At 35.6% G+C, this 13,779-nt stretch overlaps 1 protein-coding gene across 4 annotated transcripts in view; it reads left to right on the forward strand.

Moving 5' to 3' along the window:
* LOC135775301 (inactive dipeptidyl peptidase 10) overlaps positions 1-12,256 on the forward strand; it is a 67,581-nt gene extending 55,325 nt beyond the window's left edge. For all 4 annotated transcript variants that reach the window (XM_065285379.2, XM_065285380.2, XM_073812982.1 and 1 more), the window contains 11 exons: positions 748-795; positions 3,155-3,273; positions 3,354-3,401; positions 3,508-3,606; positions 4,016-4,082; positions 6,680-6,874; positions 7,130-7,184; positions 7,603-7,702; positions 8,744-8,802; positions 8,883-8,955; positions 10,472-12,256. In XM_065285379.2, the coding sequence (XP_065141451.1) occupies positions 748-795; positions 3,155-3,273; positions 3,354-3,401; positions 3,508-3,606; positions 4,016-4,082; positions 6,680-6,874; positions 7,130-7,184; positions 7,603-7,702; positions 8,744-8,802; positions 8,883-8,955; positions 10,472-10,689 (1,081 nt within the window). In that variant the 3' untranslated portion in view covers positions 10,690-12,256. The remainder of the gene's footprint in view (positions 1-747; positions 796-3,154; positions 3,274-3,353; positions 3,402-3,507; positions 3,607-4,015; positions 4,083-6,679; positions 6,875-7,129; positions 7,185-7,602; positions 7,703-8,743; positions 8,803-8,882; positions 8,956-10,471) is intronic.
* Positions 12,257-13,779: the final 1,523 nt, after the last annotated feature.

Here is a 13,779-nt window from a genome sequence, read left to right on the forward strand (position 1 = left end):
TAGAGGCTGTAGCTTTACAGATTAAATTCCATCTTGCCATTTTCCAATAAAGGTGAAAAAAAATATGCTGATCTATGTCTCAAGTTTTTCCTTGTGGTTAACGTTGGTGTCCCCAGAGTACGAATGTGAAGTTTTAGCTTTAAAATACCATATAGATAATTTATTATAACATGTTAAAATTGCCACTTTGTAGGTGTGAGCATAAATGTGGCATTTTTGGGTGTCATTTAAAATGCAAACGAGCTGATCTCTGCACTAAATGGCAGTGCCGTGGTTGTATAGTGCAGATTAAGGGTATTATCCCCTTCTGACATCACAGGGGGAGCCAAATTTCAGTGACCTATTTTTTCACATGCTTGCAGAGAATGGTTTACCAAAACTAAGTTACTGGGTTGATCTTTTTCACATTGAATTGGTTGATAGAAGCACTGGAGACCCAATTATAGCACTTTAACATTTTTATGATATGTCCCCTTTAAGAATCACTGCTGCAAACTGGCTGTGAACTCACCCTTTAATTTGTTATATCAAAATATTTATATGAACAAGAAGAATATGAAAAACCTACTGCAAGTTTTTGACAAAATCTTTGTCGGCAAGCAAATTTTTTTAACTACAAACCTATTCATACAAAGGGTTGTACCAGTAGGTGGATGCGATTGCCGATTGCCATAGTATAAATCACTTGACTTCAAATAGTGACTCAAAAATCTGTAGCCGCCTCTTTAAAGATTTTTTTTGCCGCAGATATTTCCTGAGTACGGAGGAGTCTCAGCAGAGCAGACACTTGTACAGGTAAACCCTCTCTCAAACCAATACATCTTTACAGCCGTAATTGAGTTTTTATCATTGCCGCCTTGATATTCAGTGCTTCTCACGCTGTGATGCATATTCGCATCTAAATCAGCCTGACAGCTTTTGCACACCCTGTTGTGATATATCTCACATTCTCAATAATGCGCCTGGATTTCAAACATCCGTGTGCTCATTACTGATGGTTCACATTCCTTATATCCACCCAGACGAGCCTGTGTTCATTGACGGACTGTTATTATTCATTAAAGACTGCCAGTGTATGTCTAAATGAACAGGGTGAGATGTGTGGTGGGGACAGTCATGAAAAGCAATGAAGTTTTTCCCCTTTGGTGAGCTCCAGGCAAGAAGCCCAGCTAATTCATTTAACAGTCTTGGAGAGAGAGAAGGGGGGGACTTGAAAGAGAGATGGGCAGAGGCACAAGGATTTAAAGTGTGTTTTGATTAATGCTTTAAGCCTCTCACTTGCTCTCCCTGTGCCACAAGTTCTCATAGATTTTTATTGCAATGCTCCCAGCAATATGGTGAGAGTGCAGAGGTCCGGCATTACGCTTTAACGAAATGGATAATGGAATAGTAACTCGGCAGTTGAAACTTAAGGAATAGTTTGCTCAAAATTTCTGAATTATTCATCCTCATGTTGTTCAGAATGTCATTTTTCCATAATAGAAAATGTTTTTAAAGAGCACCTATTGTCTGATTCACGATTTTACATTTCCTTTGGTGTGTTAAAGGCGCTCTAAGCGAATAATGTGCGACGTCACTTCCTGTTGATGTTTGAACTGTTTTCAAACAGACAGAGCGTAGCTAACTCCTCCCCCTCCCCCTCCCTTCCGTGCTTTCATGAACGCGCCCAACCCCCACCCCCAAATCCTTCTTGTCGTTTATTGGCTGGAATACTTTGTTTCGTTTTGTGCTGCTAGGTTTGGCCATTTGTTGATATTGCCGTTTGTGAAGCCTGGGCTGTCTTCAGAGATCGCGTTTTTTTACAGTTTGATCAGCGGACAGGCAGCAAGCAGATAGTGAGGAGATGTTTCCGGTATGTAACAAAAAATGTTTTATGGTCTAAAACGCTTCAATTCGCTTAGAGCACCTTTAAGTGTGTATAAGTACATGTTAACGATATGCAAAAGGTACAAACCCTAAAGTAAACGATGATGCAAGTTATCGTTTGCAACGTAAATCTCTTTTCTTGGACTACAACAAACACATGGATTGACTTCCTGTGATTAGTTTACCATGGAGTTTACTTCCTGTGATTAGTGATGTAGACGAGACAGACATTATCATAATTCCTCCCACTTCGGACTCAGCCTGTAAGTTAACTCCTGTTAGCATTGCATTGTGAGCGAATCTTTTAAACATGGTATGGAGCGTCACATTTCCGGCTGACTTCAGAGGTAGAGGTTTTCTCGGGTCCAAAGAAATGTACCCGACCCGAAATGACCCGAATCACTTCATACCCGAACCTGACGTGCATAAATAATTTTTTTTTAAAGAAAGACCCGACCCGAGACAAACCCGAGAAAATTAGACCCGAGTCCGACCCGAACTAGTGAAAATTTTTTTTAACCCGACTGGAACCGAATGTAAACGGCACTGACGTGTTTGCATTCTGCAGACCCACGCGCAGCAGTCAGACAGAAAGAAACTCCGGTGGCCTTGCAACCAATTTGGCGAGCTGCTCCATTCGTTTTACTTTGTTATCTGACGACGACACCAACGTAACCGCTAAAATGTACATTTATAATTGACTGACATGTTTGTCTCAACGAAAATGAACCTTCCGACAACCACACAATGTCGCAAGCGCTCTTGGCAAACAGATGAGAGGTTTGAAAAGGACATTGACGCACACAGACGAGAGAGTTCGGGTCTTCTCGGGTCCGTTCAGAAAAAACACATTCATTTTTAAATTACCCGAGACCCGATGCCACTATTATTGTACCCGACCCGTGTCCGAGGCACATGTGAAACTTTTAGACCCGAACCCGATCGGGTCTCGGGTCGGACCTTGGGTTTTCGGATCTAAGTGGACCCGTGAAGACCTCTAGTCAGAGGTATTCAGGCCATCTACATATTAGGACTTTCTTAAAGGGTACTGCCCCAGTGACAGCTGAGGGACATATTTTGACCATTACATTATAGTACAATTTTTATTCACCCCTATGGTATTGGGTGATAGTCATAATCGTATGATTTGATACAATTGATATCAGAAGAATTCATACAAAACCATTGACATAGCAAATATGTTTTCTTGTGAGATCAGGTTGGTTAATGTAAATTTTTAAATGTTGAAATTCGTTCGTATTTAATGAAAGATGTCCTTGTCGACTAGCGTGGAGCTGGGAGGAGTTTTTCATCGCCAGTGTCTGACGTGCAACCTGTTTGAACGATGCAACTTCTTCAAAGCGGATTTCAGCCCCAACCAGACATATTTTACCCTCTACTGCTTGGGTAACATCTCACAAATACACATTTATACAGATGAAAAGCGAACATTTCTTGCCTTTTACATCTCTATCATTTATTTACAGGTCCAGGTGTCCCAAGAGTGACTATCCATAGCACAAGTGACCCATCCAGTGAGTTTATTTTATTTAGATATTGTGGTCAACCACAGATAAGAGTCACCCTTTCAATTTTGATTAAAAATGTAAGTAAATGTAAGTTTGTTTATGGCTCTTGCAGGATACATAGTGGTGGAAGACAACAGCCTTCTTGCAATATCTCTCGAAACGAAAAGGTTTCCGGAGACAATTTTCCGGACGTTTTCCTCCGACAACAATGGTAAAGATTCTTAAAATAACCGATTGCATTTCTCCTTCAGCACAAATCGATTTGAGCCTTTTTAAAAGCCATCTGCATTTAAGAATCAATCGGATAATTGTTTCAGGTTGCTAATTGGATCCTCGCAGCGGTGCCACTCCATTTGGAAAACCCTCCCCACACCTGTGTGTTTGTGTGTTAAAAGAGATTTACACTTATTCACATTGACATTCATTGTACATCGCATTTCCAGTATGAGCGATTGTGTGTGCGTACCGTGTTGGAGAGTCTGTTATGACCCAACAGGCTCATGGGAACTCATTTGCTAGCGGTTAGAATATTGATGAGCCAGTAACCAGACTACTTTGCAGTATGGTACAGTAGGGACTAGCGTAAGTTCTGTTCTAACTGCTTTTGTGAATAATTACAGACTTAGATCTGAAGATGTCTTTGCCCCCTGGGTACGAGGGAAACCTGCACCCTCTGCTTATTATCATGTAAGTGTCTCCCCGTACTTTATCGGCACCTTTGTAAGTTCTTTGAAGGAAGTACTGTATTGATATTCTTACAGCAATTTGGTTAGGTGTTTTTAAACTACTTAATTATAGCCAAAGTGTTAATTCTTGTACACAGTCGAACAATGCAGAACCAAAGTCTTCAGCTTACCAAAAACTTTAATAAAAGGATAGTTCACCCCCCCAAAAAATTGTGTGTTCAAATTCAGGGGGGGCTGGGGTGGTCCCTTTGAGGGACCCCCTATAAAGCACAAAATATAAGTTAGGGGGGTCCTAATTAAATTAATATAGTACATGAATTAAAAATTCTCATACTGCGCTGTCACAAGCAATACTGTCCATTATTAATCCAAAAATTTATTTCTAAAATAAATGTAAACTCTCAAGTGCGCCTGTTTTCTGACGGAATTTACAGATTTTTATGTTAAGGATTGGGTTAGGGGCTTTTAAAAAAAAATCTTCTTAAACTTTTATTTCACAATAATTTGAGGTGTAAAAAATGGTTAAGGTTTGATTTAAAGGTAATTTGGGGTTTCTTTGATTAAAACGTTGATTCAGGACCAACCAAAAATTTGACTGTGGGGGGCTTTGCTAGGAGACCCCTATAGTCTTGGACATAATTTGAACACCGTTATTCACTCACCCTCATGTTGTTTATGTCACCACAATGTCTTTCTTTGCTCTTTAGAACCAAAATGTTTTTTTTTACTCTTTCGCCGCCAGCGTTTTTTAAAAAAGTTGCCAGCCAGCGCCAGCGTTTTTCATGATTTTCACAAAAGTTTAATGCCTTCCAGAAAATGTTCTTCCTTAAATATATAAACATACAATATATCAAATGAAAGAACAAACACTCTGCTTTCAAACAAAAAAACCTGTTTCATCCTTCCTTCAGTGGTTCTTTTGTAATCAGCTTTCGAATATGGGTAGGTTTCTGCAAAAAGTCCGGGTTTTGAGTCCGAGTCAAGACCAAGACTAGAGATCAATTGTCGAGTCAGAGTCAAGACCCAAACCAAAGATCGAGTGTCGAGTCCGAGTCAAGATCAAGACTAAAGATCAAGTGTCGAGTCAGAATCAAGACCCAAACCAGAGATCGAGTGTTGAGTCTGAGTCAAGACCAAGACTAGAGATTGAGTGTCGAGTCCGAGTCAAGACCAAGACTAGAGATTGAGTGTTGAGTCCGAGTCAAGACCAAGACTAGAGATCGAGTGTCGAGTCAGAATCAAGACCCAAACCAGAGATCAAGTGTCGAGTCAGAATCAAGACCCAAACCAGAGATCGAGTGTCGAGTCTGAGTCAAGACCAAGACTAGAGATCAAGATCAAGACTAGAGATTGAGTGTAGAGTCAGAGTCAAGACCAAGACTAGAGATTGAGTGTCTAGTCCGAGTCAAGACCAAGACTAGAGATTGAGTGTTGAGTCCGAGTCAAGACCAAGACTAGAGATCGAGTGTCGAGTCAGAATCAAGACCCAAACCAGAGATCAAGTGTCGAGTCAGAATCAAGACCCAAACCAGAGATCGAGTGTCGAGTCTGAGTCAAGACCAAGACTAGAGATCAAGATCAAGACTAGAGATTGAGTGTAGAGTCAGAGTCAAGACCAAGACCAGAGATCGAGTGTCGAGTCCGAGTCAAGATCAAGACTAGAGATCGAGTGTCTAGTTCAAGTCAAGATCAAGACTAGAGATCGAGTGTAGAGTCCGAGTCAAGACCAAGACTAGAGATCGAGTATCGAGTCCGAGTCAAGACCAAGACTAGAGATCGAGTGTCGAGACTCGGACTCCACATTTTATCTCTGGTCTTGGTCTTGACTCGGACTCGACTACAACACTGCTCCTCTGCTTTCTTGTTGTGAATAAAATCCTAAAACTACCTAAACAACAGTTCAGGCACATATCAAGACTTTCATCAAATAATGGATTATATTTCAGTTTGTTTTTCACCAAACCCTCATCTATGCCTTCAGGATGCTTAAAATATATGGCACGATTCGACTTGAGTTATCTGTTTGGGTCCTTTTGAAGCCTAAACAGGTGGTCACCATCCCCTTCCTATAGTAACCAGAAAACCTAAGGCAACACTTTTTTTAAAAAAATTACATTTTGAAGAACAAAGACAGACATTGGGGGATCAAACAACATGAAGGTGAATAAATAATAGCAACATTTTCGTTTTTTGTTAAACTATCTCTTTAACACTGTTCTTTTAACGATTAACAAGCAATGCAATTTTCGTCTTAAAGACTTGCTCCCTAACAGCAACATTTTGAGCCACATGATTTTTAAATGATGCTTTATTAATAAGCAATTTGTGGATTGTTAACTTAAATGCAATTGAGTAATCAGCTCATTTACAGAATAAGGAACGCTGTGCTATCCTTCTTGATCCAACCTCTCTCCAACAGACCCTGTATACTGTAGCTCAGTGATAGAGCATTGCATAAGGAGCGGAAATAGTCATGGGTTCGAACACATGCCGATAAAAATGTATATATGGTTTTGCATAAAAGGATATGCCAAATGAATAAATGTAAATGTAGACTAAATTTCCTTTATTTCCTTTTTCATCACTCTGCACCTACAGTGATGGTATTCCTGGCAGGCAATCCGTAACAGATGACTTTGCCCTGGGCTGGCCAGAGGTTTTGTCAAGTCTGCACGATGTGGCGCTTGCCTGGATAGACAGTAGGAGCCGACTGTCACAGGGACAGAAAAGCAGCACTCTGGATCCCCTTAAGATGGGTTCACTACGCATTAAAGACCAGCTTGCTGTTGTCGAGTGAGTCTGTCTCCGCATTAAGAAAGATGCCTGTTACAGCAAAGTCATTTTGCAACATCTGATTAGTTGGGCCCAATGCCCTCCACCAGGTTTTTCTTGAAATCTTGGTTCACAAATTTAATTTAATCCTACTCGAGGCAAGAAGCAATGTTTATATCTCAGCAGAGAGGTAATCTGTTGGTTGCTTATAAAGCACTCACCGCTTCTCATGACCCAAAAATGCCTTTTAAAATAAATGGATATCTTTCATTGCAGGTGGTTAACACAGCTGCCATACATTGATGGAAGAAGAATAGCTGTGTATGGAAAGGTGCAGTATGAGTTGATATATTTAAAGCCATTATACAAGAAGCATACCTGTGTATACCAATATTTCATGCATTGATTATGTAATGATGCATTAAGTTATTATTTTGTAGGGACTGATAGGCTAAGGGACTGATGAGCTGTTACTTGGTGGCAGAATTGTTTGGTAATGGGATTTGCTAAAGCATGAATCAAACTTAATGTTAGGGGTTTAAAAAAAATTGGGATGCGTATTTAAAAGTAATTGGTATATAATATTATAAAGATTAAGGTGGGCTTAAGTCTTTTGACTTTGGCCAGTAAGCAGCCAAAATCACTTCCAACATCACATGGAATGTCATAACAAAAGTCCTTCACGGTTGTTGCTTGTTGTCACACTGTACGAACATGATCCGAGCTAAAATCATATTTTTTTATTACAGGGATTTGGTGGTTATTTAAGTTTGAAGATGTTGACAGCAACCGAACAGATGTTTAAATGTGCTGCTGTTGCGGCTCCTATTACAAATTTCAAGCTCTATAGTAAGTGACACTTTCCTACAAGATACTATGGTATTACTGTGCTTTAAAGGATTAGTCCATTTTCTTAAAAAAAATCCAGATAATTTACTTACCACCATGTCATCCAAAATGTTGATGTCTTTCTTTGTTCAGTCGAGAAGAAAATATATTTTTTGAGGAAAACATTCCAGGATTTTTCTCATTTTAATGGACTTTAATGGATCCCAACACTTAACAGTTTTAAATTATCCCAAACGAGGCATAAAGGTCTTATCTAGCGAAACGATTGTCATTTTTGGCAAGAAAATTAAAAAATACGCACTTTTAAACCACAACTTCTCTTCTTCCTCCGTTCGTGTGACGCACCAGCGTGGCCTCGCGTAATTGCGTAGTGACGTAGAAAGGTCACGTGTTACATATATGAAACACACATTTGCAGACGATTTCAAACTGACACAAAGACATTAATTATTATCATTCAACATACAACAATGTCGGAACGGTCCTCTTTCTCCAAACTTTTAAACACTGGGGGGTAGTTGCGCATACGTCATCCGTGACCTCTTGACGTGATGACGTATTACGTGAGGTCGTGCTGGTGCATCACAGGACCAGAGATAGACAAGAAGTTGTGGTTTAAAAGTGCATCTTTTTTATTTTTCTTGCCAAAGATGACAATCGTTTCGCTAGATAAGACCCTTATGCCTCGTTTGGGATAATTGAAAGTCCTTTGAAACTGCAATTTGAAACTGCATTAAAACTGTTAAGTGTTGGGTTCTATTAAAGTCCATTAAAATGAGAAAAATCCTGGAATATTTTCTTTAAAAAAACACAATTTCTTCTCGACTGAACAAAGAAAGACATCAACATTTTGGATGACATAGTGGTGAGTAAATTACATGGATTTTTTTTTTAATAAAATTGACTAATCCTTTAAGGTACCATGCTAAGTAAATATCATGGGATATGAGTATAAAACACCCCTGATCTGTATAATAATTGGTTTAATCTGTAGTACATCACATGTATGTGTCTAAAAATTGAATCAAACTTAATTTTCAGGTGCCACTTTCTCAGAAAGATACCTGGGTCTTCCTACAAAAGAGGAACATTCCTACATGGTAAGCTTTTTTTTCTTAAATCTTTCGTTCATTATCAATCACTAATATGACGAAGTAATACATTATCCTGTTGTTTGCAGACTGCGTCTTTGTTGGACGACATCCACAAGCTAAAAGACGAAAGCTTTCTCCTTATACACGGGACTGCAGATGGTCAGTGTTTCATAGCTGCTAAAATAAAATATGTATATTTTCTGTAATATCTGTCAGACTTAATATAAACTGTAGTTTAACATTGTTGCCTACTTTTTGTTGTTTTTAACTTTGTAGGGTTGTCAAAAGATTAATTGTGTTTAATCACATAAATATAAGTTTGTTTTGGAATAATATATATGTATGCACTGTGTGTAATTATTTTGTATATATATAATTACACACATACACACAGTGCATACATATATATTATTCCATATATATATATATACAAAATAATTACACACAGTGCATACATATATATATATATATATATATATATATATATATATATATATATATATATATATATATATATATATATATATATATATATATATATATATATATATATATATATATATATGTATATATATATATATATATATATATGTATATATATATATATATATATATATGTATATATATATATATATATATATATGTATATATATATATATATATATGTATATATATATATATATATATGTATATATATATATATATACATAAAAAAATCTTAAATGTACATGTTTGTGTGTATTTATATATAGATGATAATTACACACAATGAATACACACACAAATATATTATGCAAACACAAACCTTTATTATATGCGATTAATCACGATTAATCTTTTGACAGCCCTAGAACTTATTTTAGCTGGCTTTTTTCAATTTGATCTTTGAATTTAGTTCATTTTTGTGAAATGAAAAGTCAAAATTTTGATATAAAAGGAATAATTATGAGATATGTCAGAATTCAGAATTATTAGATAAAAAGTTATATTTATTAAATATGAAAGCATAATTATGAGATATAAAGAGACTTAATATCTCATAATTATGACTTTTAAAGTTATAAGTTTGACTTTGTTTCTCATAATTATGACATTTTATAATTTTGACTTTTCATCTCATCATTTTACTTGGTATGTCATAATATCTGAGTTTTTCCATGTTTAAGTGCTATAATTGAGTCCCCAGTTTTTCTATCAATCTAAAAAAATGTGAAAAAGATCAACCCAGTAACTTAGTTATGGTATCAATTCTCTGCAAGCATGTAAAAAGTAAGGCTTTGAAATTGGCACCTCTTGTGATGTCAGAAGGGGATTTTATTATAATAATAATGCCCCTTAATCTGCACTATCCAGCCACGGCACTGCCATTTAGTGCAGAGACACTAAATGCCAAAAAATGCCAAAAGGACCAAAATGCCACATTTTTGCTCACATCTACAAATTCAAAATTTAACATGCTATAAAAAAGTTATCTATATGGTATTTATTTATTTTGAGCTAAAACTTCACATAGGTACTCTGGGGACACCAAAGATTTATTTGACATAAAAAGTCTTGTGAAATGTCTTCTTTAAAAAAGTTTTTCTTGTTTCAGTTTATTTTTTTTGTATTAGTTTCAATAACAATAATAACATTGTTATCTGTGATGATTTGCTTGTTTTGCATCTGCATCCAGCTCGGGTCCATTTCCAGCACAGCGCTGAATTACTAAGCCGCCTGGTGAAAGTGGAGGCCAACTACACCCTTCAGCTGTACCCAGATGAAGGTCACATCTTGAGACAAGAGCAGAGCACCCAGCACCTACACCGCACCCTCCTTAACTACCTCCAGAACTGCCTCAAACACGACCCCTTCCTCGAAGCGGAAGAGGAAGAGGATGAGGAAGATGAATAATCTCTTCCACCGTGTCAACTCTCGTCCCTTAGACAAGAGGAGCCCTTGTTTGCTCAAGCACTAAGGTTGGATTACCGAGAGAAGGAAAAATTGGGCTCGGGAAGACCAAATCCACCAGCTATTTATAGCCAACACAACTTTGAATAATCAGACCAATGACCATCGGTGTCTCTTAAGTGTCTTTCCTTGAATGAATTAGAAGACAATGGGAACTGGTTCGATTCATACAGTCTACAAATGAAGCACATATAAAGTCATTCAATCAACATCTTTTATCAGGTTAAATGGGTAAAATGAATAAAAGATGCTGTATAGTCATTGATGTCATAGTGCCACCTTGTGGTCAAAGAAAATATTTAATATACAGTATGTGATATGCAGCATGAATAGGGTTGGGGAATACAAACACGAAAAAACTCAACTTTATGTAGTGGCCTATACTGTGAAAGATTTGATTGAATGTGACATGTTATTTGATCCTGGCTCTTGATATGCATGACAAACTGACTGCATGGTGCTGTTTACTGTTTCAAAATCTCTCTGCCAAACACAGTAGAGTCCTTTCGTACAAATGCTGAACTTGTACACTAGATGTCAGCATGTAGTGTGCACAGACAGCATGTTTAAAACACAGGGAGCGTCTTTAAAGCACTGCAGTATGCACAGGCCGTCCTCCCTGTAGAGTGCAAATTCAATGCCACAATCTCTGAATCATACTGCATGCTGCTGTTTACAAAGCCTCATCGGGTATACATCAAATCTCTTCTGAGCCATGCTGTAGATATTTTCACACAGAGTAACCACGTTTTAATCGGCAAACAATTGCCATTGTCATGCATATGCAGACTTCATGTTTACAAGCAAAATGTGCCAAATATTTTGTGACCAAACTTTTGAATATTAAGTTTCTGAATTCTTTGAAAGTATTTTTATTTGTTTAAGAGTTTCATTAATTGCAATTTGTTATCCCTGACAAAATACATATTGTGGAGGTAGCATGGTGCAGGTGTTATACCAGGGTATTTTGATATATATACCATTCTATTTACATGTATTCCCATACATCATATAGACCATATTTAGTTTCACTCAGTTGATTAATAATTATTGTAACATATGCAGGTTCGAGAAGCTGGAGGTTTATCAGCTCAGTGACATCAATAAAACAAAACATATGATAAACTGAAGATAAAACATTTATGAGGAAACAGATTACACACAACAGTAATAAAAACAATATTGGTAGATTAAAGTACATTGCTGAAACACATAACACAATGTTCTGCCCACCTTTTTCATTTGCCAATCAAATGTTTAGTTTATTTCTTTTTGTGACCTTCATGTATTGCAAAAATGTATGTATGTAAAAAACCTTGTAAGTTGTGTGCAAACATTGTGATGCAATGAATCAAGTTACATATCCAAGAATGATCTATTGTGCTGTTGGTCCAAGAAAATCCAGAGCCATTTTAATGTCATAGGCAGCATGAAGTTTGAATTGAAATCCCTCAACCTCTGTATCCTTTGATTTTAATGAACCTTTTCCAATAAATGCAGATTTTTTGTACATTATGTTGCACTCTGTTTTTGGCATGCACCCCATACGGCAAAAAATATTGTTTTTAATTATTTTAAATATATTTCAAAATATACAAAAAATGGCCAAAATATATATGTTTACAAAATATGTTTACAAAACATATATGTATTTGTACCAATTTTTTTTGGCCATTTTTATATATTTTACATTTTAAAGCATTTATATTCACATCGCATTGGAATAAAAACTTGGTTACAAACCTGTAAAATTAACAGGTTAAAATTAAATATATTTTTAACTTCAAAAAATACTTATAATAATGTTATATTTTATACATAGTTATTCATTTTAAATGTGTACTTTATACATTTTATACAAACTTTTATATTTTGCGCAGAAAAAAAAATATTTTTGCTGTATGGGTTGTAAAATTAGAAATGAAATACATTTTGAAATATATGTTAATGTATGAAGGTTAAAACTAAATATATTTTTTTAATTAAAAAATATTAAATTAAGCTTTAGTACAAAATGTATTTAGCATATATTTAAAATATATTTTTGGCCAGAGAAATAAATTTTTTGCCTTATGGGACACAAAACAACTTAATTCAAACATTAATTAGGATGCTGTGCATTGTGAAGGCATTACATGTAAATACATTTATTTTTAGGATAATTATATAATATAGTAACTAGTATAATACTAGTAATAATCAGACTTAAGTATTTTTACTTTCTACATAAAAGTAAATTTTCAAGTATTCGTATTTTATCAGTGTTTTTCTTTGGAAAACCATACATTCTAAATACATTTATTATCAGGATAATTATATAATATAGTTACGTAATATATATAGTTATTATAACTAATATAATACTAGTAATAATCAGACTTAAGTATTTTTACTTTCTACATAAATGTACATTTTCAAGTATTCATATTTTATCAGTGTTTTTCTTTGGAAAACATACATTCTAAAGTATATTAATATCATAATTTTTACTCCACTACATTTCATAATTTCAAGTTTTTTGTTTATATTTAATATTTAAGTACATTAAACATAGTATTGTTTTACTTTTACTAAAGTTAAAAGTACTTTCGTACTTTTACTCAAGAAAAGTAAAAGTACACAATTTTTATGTAATTATGTATTAAATCAATTTAATATGCAATATAAAAGGAATACACAGTATGATTCTATGCTTTAGAATGTAGTGAACATTTTTTTGTAAAGTAAAGTCAACTTTTTCCCAAGACAAACATTCTGATAAAGCACAGATGCTTGGAAAATTTACTTAAAATACTCCAGTAGTGTCCACCTCTGGTAATAATATTGAATTATATTATACAAGTTAAAATTCACTGGACATCGCATTTTAAACAGGCAGTTTAAATAACACCTACAACGCCAAGAGTCTGAATAATGTATGTACTGTAATTTCCTTACCCAATCAAATAAAAACGCGGTGATAATAATCACCAATCAAATCCGAGATACAAGTTTTGAACCAATCACATTTCTCCTCGCCGTTCCATTCTCACC

Source organism: Paramisgurnus dabryanus, chromosome 21 (genome assembly GCF_030506205.2).
Source record: "Paramisgurnus dabryanus chromosome 21, PD_genome_1.1, whole genome shotgun sequence".
In the NCBI taxonomy this organism is placed as follows: domain Eukaryota; kingdom Metazoa; phylum Chordata; class Actinopteri; order Cypriniformes; family Cobitidae; genus Paramisgurnus; species Paramisgurnus dabryanus.